This window comes from Oncorhynchus kisutch, unplaced genomic scaffold, assembly GCF_002021735.2.
Source record: "Oncorhynchus kisutch isolate 150728-3 unplaced genomic scaffold, Okis_V2 scaffold2263, whole genome shotgun sequence".
NCBI lineage: Eukaryota > Metazoa > Chordata > Actinopteri > Salmoniformes > Salmonidae > Oncorhynchus > Oncorhynchus kisutch.
In genome coordinates, this window is record NW_022264208.1 from 1950 (window position 1) to 14608 (window position 12659).

A 12659-nucleotide genomic window follows, 5' to 3' on the forward strand; every position below is an offset into this window, starting at 1 on the left:
AGTTCTCAACTAGTCTACCTGGTTAACCTGGTTAAATAAAGGTGAAATAAAAATAATTAAAAAAATATACAGTATACTACTACAGTATTCTACTACACACTACTATATACAGTATACTACTACTACTATATACAGTATACTACTACTACACACTACTATATAAAGTATACTACTACTACACACTGCTATATACAGTACACTACTACTACACACCACTATATAAAGTATACTACTACTACTATATACAGTATACTACTACACTATACTACTACACACTACTATATACAGTATACTACTATATTCAGTACATTGTTCATCAGCAGATTGTCATGGTTTTTCAAGGTTTTCCTTGGTATGGGCATTGACGTGTGTGTGTGTGTGTGTGTGTGTGTGTGTGTGTGTGTGTGTGTGTGTGTGTGTGTGTGTGTGTGTGTGTAGGTATTGTTCATAATTATAGATGTAACGGGACCAGTCAGTCATGTCCTGAAGTACTTCGGTCTTTCCGAGGGCGACGCCCCCGCTGTACGCATCATCAACACCGACACCGCCAAGAAGTTCGCTCTGATTGGACAGATAAAGGCCGCCACACTCCAAACGTTCTGTCAGGGAGTTCTGGACGGAACCGTGAAGGTAAACAATCACCCAACAATCATATCACTCCTACTACTAGCGCTAGCTAATCACATAACACATACTACTAGACTTAGCCAATCCCATCACTCCTGACCATACTGCCAACGTATCATATCACTCCTACTACTAGACTTAGCCAATCCCATCACTCCTGCTACTAGACTTAGCCAATCACATCACTCCTACTACTAGACTTAGCCAATCACATCACTCCTACTACTAGAGCTAGCCAATCACATCACTCCTACTACTAGAGCTAGTCATTCACATCATTCCTGACCCTACTGCCAACGTATCACATCACCCCTACTACTAGAGCTAGCCAATCACATCACCCCTACTACTAGAGCTAGCCAATCACATCACCCCTACTACTAGAGCTAGCCAATCACATCACTCCTACTACTAGAGCTAGCCAGTCACATCACTCCTACTAATAGAGCTAGCCAGTCACATCACTCCTACTACTAGAGCTAGCCAGTCACATCACTCCTACTGCTAGAGCTAGCCAATCACAATACTCCCACGTACCCCTACAGCCACACAGGGTGTAAAGTTTAGAGGTCAGGATTAGGGTCTAATTGTTTGTTATGGTTCCAGGCCCACTTTCTCAGTGAGGATGTACCTGAGGACTGGGATAAGGGTCAGGGGTTAGGGGTCAGGAGTTTAAGGTTAGAGGTCAGGGGTTAGAGGTTAGTGGTCAGGGGTTAGAGATCAGAGATTAGTGGTCAAGAGTTAGAGATGAGAGGTTATGGGTTAGAGGTCAGGGGTTAGAGGTTATGGGTTAGAGGTCAGGGGTTAGAGGTTAGAGTATAACTGTGTGTTGTGGTTACAGTCTCACCTGCTGAGCGAGGAGGTACCAGAAGACTGGGATAAAGGACCCGTTAAAGTTCTGGTCGGGAAGAACTTTGAGGCTGTCGCCCTCGACAACAACAAGAATGTCTTCGTAGAGTTCTGTAAGTCAACTATTCCTGTATCAATCATCAGCAGTTCAACGTCCAAGGCGTGGCATAATAAATCCTCTCTGTACTACAGATTACTGCTAAAATAAAGGAAGCACTTGAGTAAATGAGGATACAAAGTATATTGAAAGCAGGTGTGCAGGTGTGGTTCCTGAGTTAATTAAGCAATTAACATCCCATCATGCTTAGGGTCACGTATAAGAATGCTGGGCAGGCCATTATTTTGGCCACCGTGGCTCTGCTCCCATAGGATGACACTGCCCCCATCCACAGGGTATGAGTGGTCGCTGAATGATGTAAACCATATGCCATGGCCGTCTCAGTCACCAGAGCTACAATTGAACACTTACGGTTCTGGAAGGGCGGAGTCAGTGTTTTCCAACGTCAACAAAAAAACTCTTTATTGTGAAAGAATGGTGTCGCATCCCTCCGACAGAGTTCCAGACACCTGTAGAATCTGAGGTGAAGCTGTTTGGCTGGTCGTCGTGGTGAAGACTTATTAACCCACCATCTTGGTGTTTCCTCTATTTAGCCAGTTACCTGTTACCTGTCGCTAGTGGTGTTTCCTCTATTTTGCCAGTTACCTGTCGCTAGTGGTGTTCCCTCTATTTAGCCAGTTACCTGTCGCTAGTGGTGTTCCCTCTATTTAGCCAGTTACCTGTCGCTAGTGGTGTTTCCTCTATTTTGCCAGTTACCTGTCGCTAGTGGTGTTTCCTCTATTTTGCCAGTTACCTGTCGCTAGTGGTGTTCCCTCTATTTAGCCAGTTACCTGTCGCTAGTGGTGTTTCCTCTATTTAGCCAGTTACCTGTTACCTGTTGCTAGTGGTGTTTCCTCTATTTAGCCAGTTACCAGTTCCCTGTCACTAGTGGTGTTTCCTCTATTTAGCCAGTTCCCTGTCGCTAGTGGTGGTTCCTCTATTTAGCCAGTTCCAGTTACCTGTCGCTAGTGGTGTTTCCTCTATTTAGCCAGTTACCTGTTACCTGTCGCTAGTGGTGTTTCCTCTATTTAGCCAGTTACCAGTTCCCTGTCGCTAGTGGTGTTTCCTCTATTTAGCCAGTTACCTGTTACCTGTCGCTAGTGGTGTTTCCTCTATTTAGCCAGTTACCTGTTACCTGTCGCTAGTGGTGTTTCCTCTATTTAGCCTGTTACCTGTCGCTAGTGGTGTTTCCTCTATTTAGCCTGTTACCTGTCGCTAGTGGTGTTTCCTCTATTTAGCCTGTTACCTGTTACCTGTCGCTAGTGGTGTTTCATCTATTTAGCCAGTTACCTGTTACCTGTCGCTAGTGGTGTTTCCTCTATTTAGCCAGTTCCCTGTTACCTGTCGCTAGTGGTGTTTCCTCTATTTAGCCTGTTACCTGTTACCTGTCGCTAGTGGTGTTTCCTCTATTTAGCCTGTTACCTGTCGCTAGTGGTGTTTCCTCTATTTAGGCCTGTTTACCTGTCGCTAGTGGTGTTTCCTCTATTTAGCCTGTTACCTGTCGCTAGTGGTGTTTCCCTCTATTTAGCCAGTTACCTGTCGCTAGTAGTGTTTCCTATATTTAGCCAGTTACCTGTTACCTGTCCCTAAGTGGTGTTCCCTCTATTTAGCCAGTTACCTGTTACCTGTCGCTAGTGGTGTTTCCTCTATTTAGCCAGTTACCTGTTACCTGTCGCTAGTGGTGTTTCCTCTATTTAGGCCTGTTACCTGTTACCTGTCGCTAGTGGTGTTCCCTCTATTTAGCCAGTTACCTGTTTCCTGTCGCTAGTGGTGTTTCCTCTATTTAGCCAGTTACCAGTTACCTGTCGCTAGTAGTGTTTCCTCTATTTAGCCAGTTACCTGTTACCTGTCGCTAGTGGTGTTCCCTCTATTTAGCCAGTTTACCTGTCGCTAGTGGTGTTTCCTCTATTTAGCCAGTTACCTGTTACCTGTCGCTAGTGGTGTTCCCTCTATTTAGCCAGTTACCTGTTACCTGTCGCTAGTGGTGTTTTCCTCTATTTAGCCAGTTACCTGTTACCTGTCGCTAGTGGTGTTCCCTCTATTTAGCCAGTTACCTGTCGCTAGTGGTGTTTCCTCTATTTAGCCAGTTACCTGTCGCTAGTAGTGTTTCCTCTATTTAGCCAGTTACCTGTTACCTGTCGCTAGTGGTGTTCCTCTATTTAGCCTGTTACCTGTCGCTAGTGGTGTTTCCTCTATTTAGCCAGTTACCTGTTACCTGTCGCTAGTGGTGTTCCCTCTATTTAGCCAGTTACCTGTCGCTAGTGGTGTTTCCTCTATTTAGCCAGTTACCTGTCGCTAGTGGTGTTTCCTCTATTTAGCCAGTTACCTGTCGCTAGTGGTGTTCCCTCTATTTAGCCAGCTCCCTGTTACCTGTCGCTAGTGGTGTTTCCTCTATTTAGCCAGTTACCTGTTACCTGTCGCTAGTGGTGTTTCCTCTATTTAGCCTGTTACCCTGTCCGCTAGTGGTGTTTCCTCTATTTAGCCTGTTACCTGTCGGCTAGTGGTGTTTCCTCTATTTAGCCTGTTACCTGTCGCTAGTGGTGTTTCCTCTATTTAGCCTGTTACCTGTCGCTAGTGGTGTTTCCTCTATTTAGCCTGTTACCTGTCGCTAGTGGTGTTTTCCTCTATTTAGCCAGTTACCTGTTACCTGTCGCTAGTGGTGTTTCCTCTATTTAGCCTGTTTACCTGTCGCTAGTGGTGTTTCCTCTATTTAGCCTGTTACCTGTCGCTAGTGGTGTTTCCTCTATTTAGCCTGTTACCTGTCGCTAGTGGTTGTTTCCTCTATTTAGCCAGTTACCTGTTACCTGTTCGCTAGTGGTGTTCCTCTATTTAGCCTGTTACCTGTCGCTAGTGGTGTTTCCTCTATTTAGCCTGTTACCTGTCGCTAGTGGTGTTTCCTCTATTTAGCCAGTTACCTGTCGCTAGTAGTGTTTCCTATATTTAGCCAGTTACCTGTTACCTGTCCCTAGTGGTGTTCCCTCTATTTAGCCAGTTACCTGTTACCTGTCGCTAGTGGTGTTTCCTCTATTTAGCCAGTTACCTGTTACCTGTCGCTAGTGGTGTTTCCTCTATTTAGCCTGTTACCTGTTACCTGTCGCTAGTGGTGTTCCCTCTATTTAGCCAGTTACCTGTTTCCTGTCGCTAGTGGTGTTTCCTCTATTTAGCCAGTTACCAGTTACCTGTCGCTAGTAGTGTTTCCTCTATTTAGCCAGTTACCTGTTACCTGTCGCTAGTGGTGTTCCCTCTATTTAGCCAGTTACCTGTCGCTAGTGGTGTTTCCTCTATTTAGCCAGTTACCTGTTACCTGTCGCTAGTGGTGTTCCCTCTATTTAGCCAGTTACCTGTTACCTGTCGCTAGTGGTGTTTCCTCTATTTAGCCAGTTACCTGTTACCTGTCGCTAGTGGTGTTCCCTCTATTTAGCCAGTTACCTGTCGCTAGTGGTGTTTCCTCTATTTAGCCAGTTACCTGTCGCTAGTAGTGTTTCCTCTATTTAGCCAGTTACCTGTTTACCTGTCGCTAGTGGTGTTCCTCTATTTAGGCCTGTACCTGTCGCTAGTGTGTTTCCTCTATTTAGCCGTTACCTGTTACCTGTCGCTAGTGGTGTTCCCTCTATTTAGCCAGTTACCTGTCGCTAGTGGTGTTTCCTCTATTTAGCCAGTTACCTGTCGCTAGTGGTGTTCCCTCTATTTAGCCAGTTCCCTGTTACCTGTCGCTAGTGGTGTTTCCTCTATTTAGCCTGTTACCCTGTTACCTGTCGCTAGTGGTGTTTCCTCTATTAGCCAGTTACCTGTTACCTGTCGCTAGTGGTGTTTCCTCTATTTAGCCTGTTACCTGTCGCTAGTGGTGTTTCCTCTATTTAGCCTGTTCCTGTCGCTAGTGTGTTTCCTCTATTTTAGCCTGTTACCTGTCCGCTATGGTGTTTCCTCTATTTAGCCTGTTACCTGTCGCTAGTGGTGTTTCCTCTATTTAGCCTGTTACCTGTCGCTAGTGGTGTTTCCCTATTTGAGCCCTGTTTACCTGTTACTGTCCGCCTAGTGGTGTTTCCCTCTATTTAGCCTGTTACCTGTCGCTAGTGGTGTTTCCTCTATTTAGCCTGTTACCTGTCGCTAGTGGTGTTTCCTCTATTTAGCCTGTTACCTGTTACCTGTCGCTAGTGGTGTTTCCTCTATTTAGCCCAGTTACCTGTTACCTGTCGCTAGTGGTGTTTCCTCTATTAGCCAGTTACCTGTTACCTGTCGCTAGTGGTGTTTCCTCTATTTAGCCAGTTTACCTGTTACCTGTTGCTAGTGGTGTTTCCTCTATTTAGCCAGTTACCTGTTAACCTGTCGCTAGTGGTGTTTCCTCTATTTAGCCAGTTACCTGTTACCTGTCGCTAGTGGTGTTTCCTCTTTTAGCCAGTTACCTGTTACCTGTCGCTAGTGGTGTTTCCTCTATTTAGCCAGTTACCTGTTACCTGTCGCTAGTGGTGTTTCCTCTATTTAGCCAGTTACCTGTTACCTGTCGCTAGTGGTGTTTCCTCTATTTAGCCAGTTACCTGTTACCTGTCGCTAGTGGTGTTTCCTCTATTTACCAGTTACCTGTCGCTAGTGGTGTTTCCTCTATTTAGCCAGTTACCTGTCGCTAGTGGTGTTTCCTCTATTTAGCCAGTTACCTGTCGCTAGTGCTGTTTCCTCTATTTAGCCAGTTACCTGTCGCTAGTGCTGTTTCCTCTATTTAGCCAGTTACCTGTCGCTAGTGCTGTTTCCTCTATTTAGCCAGTTACCTGTCGCTAGTGGTGTTTCCTCTATTTAGCCAGTTACCTGTCGCTAGTGGTGTTCCCTCTATTTAGCCAGTTACCTGTCGCTAGTGGTGTTTCCTCTATTTAGCCAGTTAACCTGTCGCTAGTGGTGTTTTCCTCTATTTAGCCAGTTTACCTGTCCGCTAGTGGTGTTTCCTCTATTTAGCCAGTTACCTGTCGCTAGTGGTGTTTCCTCTATTTAGCCAGTTACCTGTCGCTAGTGGTGTTTCCTCTATTTAGCCAGTTACCTGTTACCTGTCGCTAGTGGTGTTTCCTCTATTTAGCCAGTTACCTGTCCGCTAGTAGCTAGCTAAGTGTAAGTTGAGCTTAGCTAGCGAACGTTAGCTAAAGATAGTGTGCCTGTGGTGTAGATGCCCCATGGTGCGGTCACTGTAAGGAGCTGGCTCCAGTCTGGGAGAAGCTGGCAGAGAAGTAACCCAAACCCTAACTAGCTAGCGAACGTTAGCTGAAGATAGTGTGCCTGTGTGTAGATGCCCCATGGTGCGGTCACTGTAAAGAGCTGGCTCCAGTCTGGGAGAAGCTGGCAGAGAAGTACGCTGACCGGGATGACATCATCATTGCCAAGATGGACGCCACGACCAATGAGGTGGAGGGAGTTTCTGTGTCTGGCTTCCCTACACTAACGATACTACCCTGCTGGAGAAGACAGCAAGGTAACCTTTAACCCTTATCCTCTGACCCTGGAGGAGTCACACACAATCTATCGAAGGATAGAAAGACTACACTGTCACATCCTCTATCACAACTTGTCTGTGTGTTGGAGAGCAATGAGGAAGAGATTTGAACAGTCAGGCATCATGATAAAAACCAGTCACACCTGAAAGTCTGTCTACTATAACAATACCCTATGTCTCTCTCTCTCTGTGTGCGTGTGTGTAGGAGGTAGAGTACAGTGGGACCAGAGACTTGGAGACGTTTGCTATGTTCCTGGACAATGGAGGACAGCTTCCGAAGGTGGAAGAGGAGGATGATGAAAGAGGAGGTGACTAAATTATGCAAACCCCTCCCACTCTAAGCTCTTCTGACCAATCCCCTGTCACTGTTTAATACAAACCCCTCCCACTACAGCTCTCTTGACCAATCCCCTCTCTCCTTCTGACAGGTCACTGATGAGTCATCGCCACCGCCAGCCAATGAGACGTCTAAAGACGAGCTGTAAAGGACCGAACCAATCAGAGTAGTTATTGGTTTCTATGGTTTCTCTTGGTTTAATAATAAAAGTGATTTGATTCTGAAGTCTGGAGTGGCGAGTCTTTATAGAGGAGACAAGGAGAGGAAACAAGGATAGACAACTAGGAGAGGAGACGACGAGAGCAAACAACTTTAGACTGTTGAGATGCACACAGAGATAGAGACACACACAGATATAGGGACACACAGAGATAGACACACACATAGAGAGACACACAGACACATAGAGAGACACACAGACACAGATAGAGACGGACAGAGACACAGACGGACAGAGACACAGACGGACAGAGACACAGACGGACAGAGACACAGACGGACAGAGACACAGACGGACAGAGACACAGACGGACAGAGACACAGACGGACAGAGACACAGACGGACAGAGACACAGACGGACAGAGACACAGACGGACAGAGACACAGACGGACAGAGACACAGACGGACAGAGACACAGACGGACAGAGACACAGACGGACAGAGACACAGACGGACAGAGACACAGACGGACAGAGACACAGACGGACAGAGACACAGACGGACAGAGACACAGACGGACAGAGACACAGACGGACAGAGACACAGACGGACAGAGACACAGACGGACAGAGACACAGACGGACAGAGACACAGACGGACAGAGACACAGACGGACAGAGACACAGACGGACAGAGACACAGACGGACAGAGACACAGACGGACAGAGACACAGACGGACAGAGACACAGACGGACAGAGACACAGACGGACAGAGACAGAGACGGACAGAGACAGAGACGGACAGAGACAGAGACAGAGACAGAGACAGAGACAGAGACAGAGACAGAGACAGAGACAGAGACAGAGACAGAGACAGAGACAGACACAGACAGAGATCAATTCAAATGTTATTTGTGCCATGCGCTGTATACCTAACCGATCTGCTATACAGACCTTACTGGGAAATGTTTACTAACAAGCCATTAACCAACAATGCAATTTTAACAAGAAAAAAATATAAATAAAATAAATATAAAGGCAGCCTAGTGGTTAGAGCAGGTAGCCTAGTGGTTAGAGCAGGTAGCCTAGTGGTTAGAGCAGGTAGCCTAGTGGTTAGAGCAGGTAGCCTAGTGGTTAGAGCAGGTAGCCTAGTGGTTAGAGCAGGCAGCCTAGTGGTTAGAGCAGGTAGCCTAGTGGTTAGAGCAGGTAGCCTAGTGGTTAGAGCAGGTAGCCTAGTGGTTAGAGCAGGTAGCCTAGTGGTTAGAGCAGGTAGCCTAGTGGTTAGAGCAGGTAGCCTAGTGGTTAGAGCAGGTAGCCTAGTGGTTAGAGCAGGTAGCCTAGTGGTTAGAGCAGGTAGCCTAGTGGTTAGAGCAGGTAGCCTAGTGGTTAGAGCAGGTAGCCTAGTGGTTAGAGCAGGTAGCCTAGTGGTTAGAGCAGGTAGCCTAGTGGTTAGAGCAGGTAGCCTAGTGGTTAGAGCAGGTAGCCTAGTGGTTAGAGCAGGTAGCCTAGTGGTTAGAGCAGGTAGCCTAGTGGTTAGAGCAGACAGCCTAGTGGTTAGAGCAGGTAGCCTAGTGGTTAGAGCAGGTAGCCTAGTGGTTAGAGCAGGTAGCCTAGTGGTTAGAGCAGGTAGCCTAGTGGTTAGAGCAGGTAGCCTAGTGGTTAGAGCAGGTAGCCTAGTGGTTAGAGCAGGTAGCCTAGTGGTTAGAGCAGGTAGCCTAGTGGTTAGAGCAGGTAGCCTAGTGGTTAGAGCAGGTAGCCTAGTGGTTAGAGCAGGTAGCCTAGTGGTTAGAGCAGGTAGCCTAGTGGTTAGAGCAGGTAGCCTAGTGGTTAGAGCAGGTAGCCTAGTGGTTAGAGCAGGTAGCCTAGTGGTTAGAGCAGGTAGCCTAGTGGTTAGAGCAGGTAGCCTAGTGGTTAGAGCAGGTAGCCTAGTGGTTAGAGCAGGTAGCCTAGTGGTTAGAGCAGGTAGCCTAGTGGTTAGAGCAGGTAGCCTAGTGGTTAGAGCAGGTAGCCTAGTGGTTAGAGCAGGTAGCCTAGTGGTTAGAGCAGGTAGCCTAGTGGTTAGAGCAGGTAGCCTAGTGGTTAGAGCAGGTAGCCTAGTGGTTAGAGCAGGTAGCCTAGTGGTTAGAGCAGGTAGCCTAGTGGTTAGAGCAGGTAGCCTAGTGGTTAGAGCAGGTAGCCTAGTGGTTAGAGCAGGTAGCCTAGTGGTTAGAGCAGGTAGCCTAGTGGTTAGAGCAGGTAGCCTAGTGGTTAGAGCAGGTAGCCTAGTGGTTAGAGCAGGTAGCCTAGTGGTTAGAGCAGGTAGCCTAGTGGTTAGAGCAGGTAGCCTAGTGGTTAGAGCAGGTAGCCTAGTGGTTAGAGCAGGTAGCCTAGTGGTTAGAGCAGGTAGCCTAGTGGTTAGAGCAGGTAGCCTAGTGGTTAGAGCAGGTAGCCTAGTGGTTAGAGCAGGTAGCCTAGTGGTTAGAGCAGGTAGCCTAGTGGTTAGAGCAGGTAGCCTAGTGGTTAGAGCAGGTAGCCTAGTGGTTAGAGCAGGTAGCCTAGTGGTTAGAGCAGGTAGCCTAGTGGTTAGAGCAGGTAGCCTAGTGGTTAGAGCAGGTAGCCTAGTGGTTAGAGCAGGTAGCCTAGTGGTTAGAGCAGGTAGCCTAGTGGTTAGAGCAGGTAGCCTAGTGGTTAGAGCAGGTAGCCTAGTGGTTAGAGCAGGTAGCCTAGTGGTTAGAGCAGGTAGCCTAGTGGTTAGAGCAGGTAGCCTAGTGGTTAGAGCAGGTAGCCTAGTGGTTAGAGCAGGTAGCCTAGTGGTTAGAGCAGGTAGCCTAGTGGTTAGAGCAGGTAGCCTAGTGGTTAGAGCAGGTAGCCTAGTGGTTAGAGCAGGTAGCCTAGTGGTTAGAGCAGGTAGCCTAGTGGTTAGAGCAGGTAGCCTAGTGGTTAGAGCAGGTAGCCTAGTGGTTAGAGCAGGTAGCCTAGTGGTTAGAGCAGGTAGCCTAGTGGTTAGAGCAGGTAGCCTAGTGGTTAGAGCAGGTAGCCTAGTGGTTAGAGCAGGTAGCCTAGTGGTTAGAGCAGGTAGCCTAGTGGTTAGAGCAGGTAGCCTAGTGGTTAGAGCAGGTAGCCTAGTGGTTAGAGCAGGTAGCCTAGTGGTTAGAGCAGGTAGCCTAGTGGTTAGAGCAGGTAGCCTAGTGGTTAGAGCAGGTAGCCTAGTGGTTAGAGCAGGTAGCCTAGTGGTTAGAGCAGGTAGCCTAGTGGTTAGAGCAGGTAGCCTAGTGGTTAGAGCAGGTAGCCTAGTGGTTAGAGCAGGTAGCCTAGTGGTTAGAGCAGGTAGCCTAGTGGTTAGAGCAGGTAGCCTAGTGGTTAGAGACAGACAGCCTAGTGGTTAGAGCAGGTAGCCTAGTGGTTAGAGCAGACAGCCTAGTGGTTAGAGCAGGTAGCCTAGTGGTTAGAGCAGGTAGCCTAGTGGTTAGAGACAGACAGCCTAGTGGTTAGAGCAGGTAGCCTAGTGGTTAGAGCAGGTAGCCTAGTGGTTAGAGACAGACAGCCTAGTGGTTAGAGCAGGTAGCCTAGTGGTTAGAGACAGACAGCCTAGTGGTTAGAGACAGACAGCCTAGTGGTTAGAGCAGGTAGCCTAGTGGTTAGAGACAGACAGCCTAGTGGTTAGAGCAGGTAGCCTAGTGGTTAGAGCAGGTAGCCTAGTGGTTAGAGACAGACAGCCTAGTGGTTAGAGACAGACAGCCTAGTGGTTAGAGACAGACAGCCTAGTGGTTAGAGCAGGTAGCCTAGTGGTTAGAGACAGACAGCCTAGTGGTTAGAGCAGGTAGCCTAGTGGTTAGAGACAGACAGCCTAGTGGTTAGAGCAGGTAGCCTAGTGGTTAGAGACAGACAGCCTAGTGGTTAGAGCAGGTAGCCTAGTGGTTAGAGCAGGTAGCCTAGTGGTTAGAGCAGGTAGCCTAGTGGTTAGAGCAGGTAGCCTAGTGGTTAGAGCAGGTAGCCTAGTGGTTAGAGCAGGTAGCCTAGTGGTTAGAGCAGGTAGCCTAGTGGTTAGAGCAGGTAGCCTAGTGGTTAGAGCAGGTAGCCTAGTGGTTAGAGCAGGTAGCCTAGTGGTTAGAGCAGGTAGCCTAGTGGTTAGAGCAGGTAGCCTAGTGGTTAGAGCAGGTAGCCTAGTGGTTAGAGCAGGTAGCCTAGTGGTTAGAGCAGGTAGCCTAGTGGTTAGAGCAGGTAGCCTAGTGGTTAGAGCAGGTAGCCTAGTGGTTAGAGCAGGTAGCCTAGTGGTTAGAGCAGGTAGCCTAGTGGTTAGAGCAGGTAGCCTAGTGGTTAGAGACAGACAGCCTAGTGGTTAGAGCAGGTAGCCTAGTGGTTAGAGCAGGTAGCCTAGTGGTTAGAGCAGGTAGCCTAGTGGTTAGAGACAGACAGCCTAGTGGTTAGAGCAGGTAGCCTAGTGGTTAGAGCCAGACAGCCTAGTGGTTAGAGCAGGTAGCCTAGTGGTTAGAGCAGGTAGCCTAGTGGTTAGAGCAGACAGCCTAGTGGTTAGAGCAGGTAGCCTAGTGGTTAGAGACAGACAGCCTAGTGGTTAGAGCAGGTAGCCTAGTGGTTAGAGACAGACAGCCTAGTGGTTAGAGCAGGTAGCCTAGTGGTTAGAGCAGGTAGCCTAGTGGTTAGAGACAGACAGCCTAGTGGTTAGAGCAGGTAGCCTAGTGGTTAGAGCAGGTAGCCTAGTGGTTAGAGCAGACAGCCTAGTGGTTAGAGCAGGTAGCCTAGTGGTTAGAGCAGGTAGCCTAGTGGTTAGAGCAGGTAGCCTAGTGGTTAGAGCAGGTAGCCTAGTGGTTAGAGCAGGTAGCCTAGTGGTTAGAGCAGGTAGCCTAGTGGTTAGAGCAGACAGCCTAGTGGTTAGAGCAGGTAGCCTAGTGGTTAGAGCAGGTAGCCTAGTGGTTAGAGCAGGTAGCCTAGTGGTTAGAGCAGGTAGCCTAGTGGTTAGAGCAGGTAGCCTAGTGGTTAGAGCAGGTAGCCTAGTGGTTAGAGCAGGTAGCCTAGTGGTTAGAGCAGGTAGCCTAGTGGTTAGAGCAGGTAGCCTAGTGGTTAGAGCAGGTAGCCTAGTGGTTAGAGCAGGTAGCCTAGTGGTTAGAGCAGGTAGC

General features: G+C 48.1%; 1 protein-coding gene across 1 annotated transcript; it reads left to right on the plus strand.

The window, feature by feature from the left end:
- Positions 1–438: 438 nt before the first annotated feature.
- Positions 439–7497, plus strand: LOC116369611 (protein disulfide-isomerase A2-like; the record flags this gene model as incomplete). Its single annotated transcript, XM_031819560.1, is given in 6 exon segments — positions 439–630; positions 1469–1589; positions 6843–6994; positions 6996–7025; positions 7252–7354; positions 7475–7497. Coding segments are annotated over 6 exon segments (606 nt in total), but the record flags the coding sequence as incomplete, so codon positions are not given.
- Positions 7498–12659: the final 5162 nt, after the last annotated feature.